This window comes from Cyprinodon variegatus, unplaced genomic scaffold (genome assembly GCF_000732505.1).
Source record: "Cyprinodon variegatus isolate N-32 unplaced genomic scaffold, C_variegatus-1.0 Scaffold155, whole genome shotgun sequence".
NCBI classification, from domain to species: Eukaryota; Metazoa; Chordata; class Actinopteri; order Cyprinodontiformes; family Cyprinodontidae; genus Cyprinodon; species Cyprinodon variegatus.
The window spans coordinates 255,467-257,352 of NW_015150608.1; the positions used below are offsets into that span (position 1 = coordinate 255,467).

The 1,886-nt window shown below is 37.8% G+C and overlaps 1 protein-coding gene across 1 annotated transcript in view; it reads right to left on the bottom strand.

Annotated features, from left to right (window-relative positions):
- LOC107086512 (sialic acid-binding Ig-like lectin 13) overlaps positions 1-1,886 on the bottom strand; it is a 9,001-nt gene that overhangs the window by 4,509 nt on the left and 2,606 nt on the right. The window contains exon 4 of the mRNA XM_015377500.1: positions 1,129-1,338. Within this exon, the coding sequence (XP_015232986.1) occupies positions 1,129-1,338 (210 nt within the window). The remainder of the gene's footprint in view (positions 1-1,128; positions 1,339-1,886) is intronic.

Below are 1,886 nucleotides of genomic sequence, written 5' to 3' on the forward strand. Positions count from 1 at the left end.
ACGATGAAAGGCTAACCAGTTTGCTAAATAGTTAGCCTGATCTGTTCACTGTGTAGTTTATCTAGTTTTATTTATTTACATTCAACATTTCAGAGTAAATGACCACAATGTGAGCACAATAAGCATTTGTAAACATATTTTTTAGCATTTGTTATGTGCTATCAACAATTTCCTATTATAATATAACAACTATGTATATACATGTTGATTTTATGTATACACATGCATATTTTTATCCTGTGCGGGCAGTGCTTTTATTTTATTTTGTTTACTTTTATTTGTTTTTATTTATTTTAGTTATTTTATCTTTTTTGTGCAGCACTTTGGAAACCTTGTGTTTATTGAAATCGTGCTATATAGATAAAGTGGATTGGATTGGATTGAACTATGTAAGGGAGCATTATTGTAAAATGGCATCAATATCAGATCTACAATGAATAGAAGTCTATCAACACTTTATCTAATGCATCAAGATTAGGTTCTTCTATTAATTGATTACTTACAATAACACTAGATTTCTGAGGCATAGTAGAAACAAAAATAAGAGATCTTTTTGTCACAGTCTTGGTTTGTTAGTTCCTGTCTTCCAGGTTTTCCATTTGTTGTCCTCTGCTGCCCTCTTGTGTCCTCTTTCCCTTGCTCTGTTTTCTGCTCTGTCCTCACCTGTTTTCAATCCCCTCGTTAGCCCTCTCTTTGTCTCTGTCCCCTTTAAAAGCCCTCCCTCTCTTCAGTTCCTGTTTACTGGATCCTCGTCTAACGTCTGTCTGCTTACCTCGTCTCTCCCTGGCTCCTAGAGTTTGGTTTTCCCCTGATGTCTTCCTGGTTCTGGTTCGTTTGTTATTTCTGTTGGATTTTTGATTCCTGCCTCAGTTCCTGTCAACCTCATTAAACCCACCTAAATTCACCTCTGCCTTTGGGTCCTCAATCCAACACCAAATCCTGACACTTTTAAAGTTTTCCTTATCATACAAAAATAAAAGTGTTATTGGTGGCAAAAGGTTAGATCTCTCTGTCGGCAAACACTAAACAGTAAAATAAAAAGTTGTTTTCTGTGTTTCCTGACATGAAGGAAACGTCTTACAGACAGAAAGAGTTTTTATACAGGACAGATCAATGTTTTTTTTTAACTTGTGAGTAGATGGGCTCTGGGCATTCAGCAGTCTGTCTCTTTTTCTTGGAGATTTTGACCTCTGTGTAAAGCGTCTCCTGCTGCTGCTGCGTGCTGCTATCCATGGAGGAAGCCTTGGGTCCGATCACTAACACGTTAGGATCCTCATAGTGGACCTCTTTCTCCATTTCACTTGCCACCATCTCATAAATTTGTTCCTCAGGAGGGTTCTGTCGCAGGTAAGCAAGGAGCGGATAATGATAAATCTTTTAATTGTGAAGATGCTTCATGTACGGTAACAGCAGTGTGGTAATAAACCTACCGCAGACTTTTGTGCAGGTCGATGTTTTCTCCTTAAAAACCTGTAAAAAATGAAGTAGTCAGACTGATAGAACATGGATGAAGTGTCCCTGTGTGCTGCAGACTTTAACCTCAAAAACATACAAACTCACCAAAAACCTACGAGCAGGAAGATCAACACGACACCCAACGCTGAAAAAAGTGATGTTAGAAATGGAGCGTTCTCAGTTCCTGCTGATAAAACAGAGATAGATGAGACATCTTTAGAGCTCAGCTATTTTAGCTACAGTATTTTCACAACCCTTTACGCAGCATTTAGAACCGCAAACTTCCTTTGAAGGAAGGAAGTGTGGTTAGCATTCATCTGACCCGACTTTTAACTTTTTTTTTTTTTTACCGACTTTTAACTTTAACTCTGATGCTAAATCCTTCTTGGAAAAACATGAAAGCAGTATGGTCCATTAAACTAAACGAATAT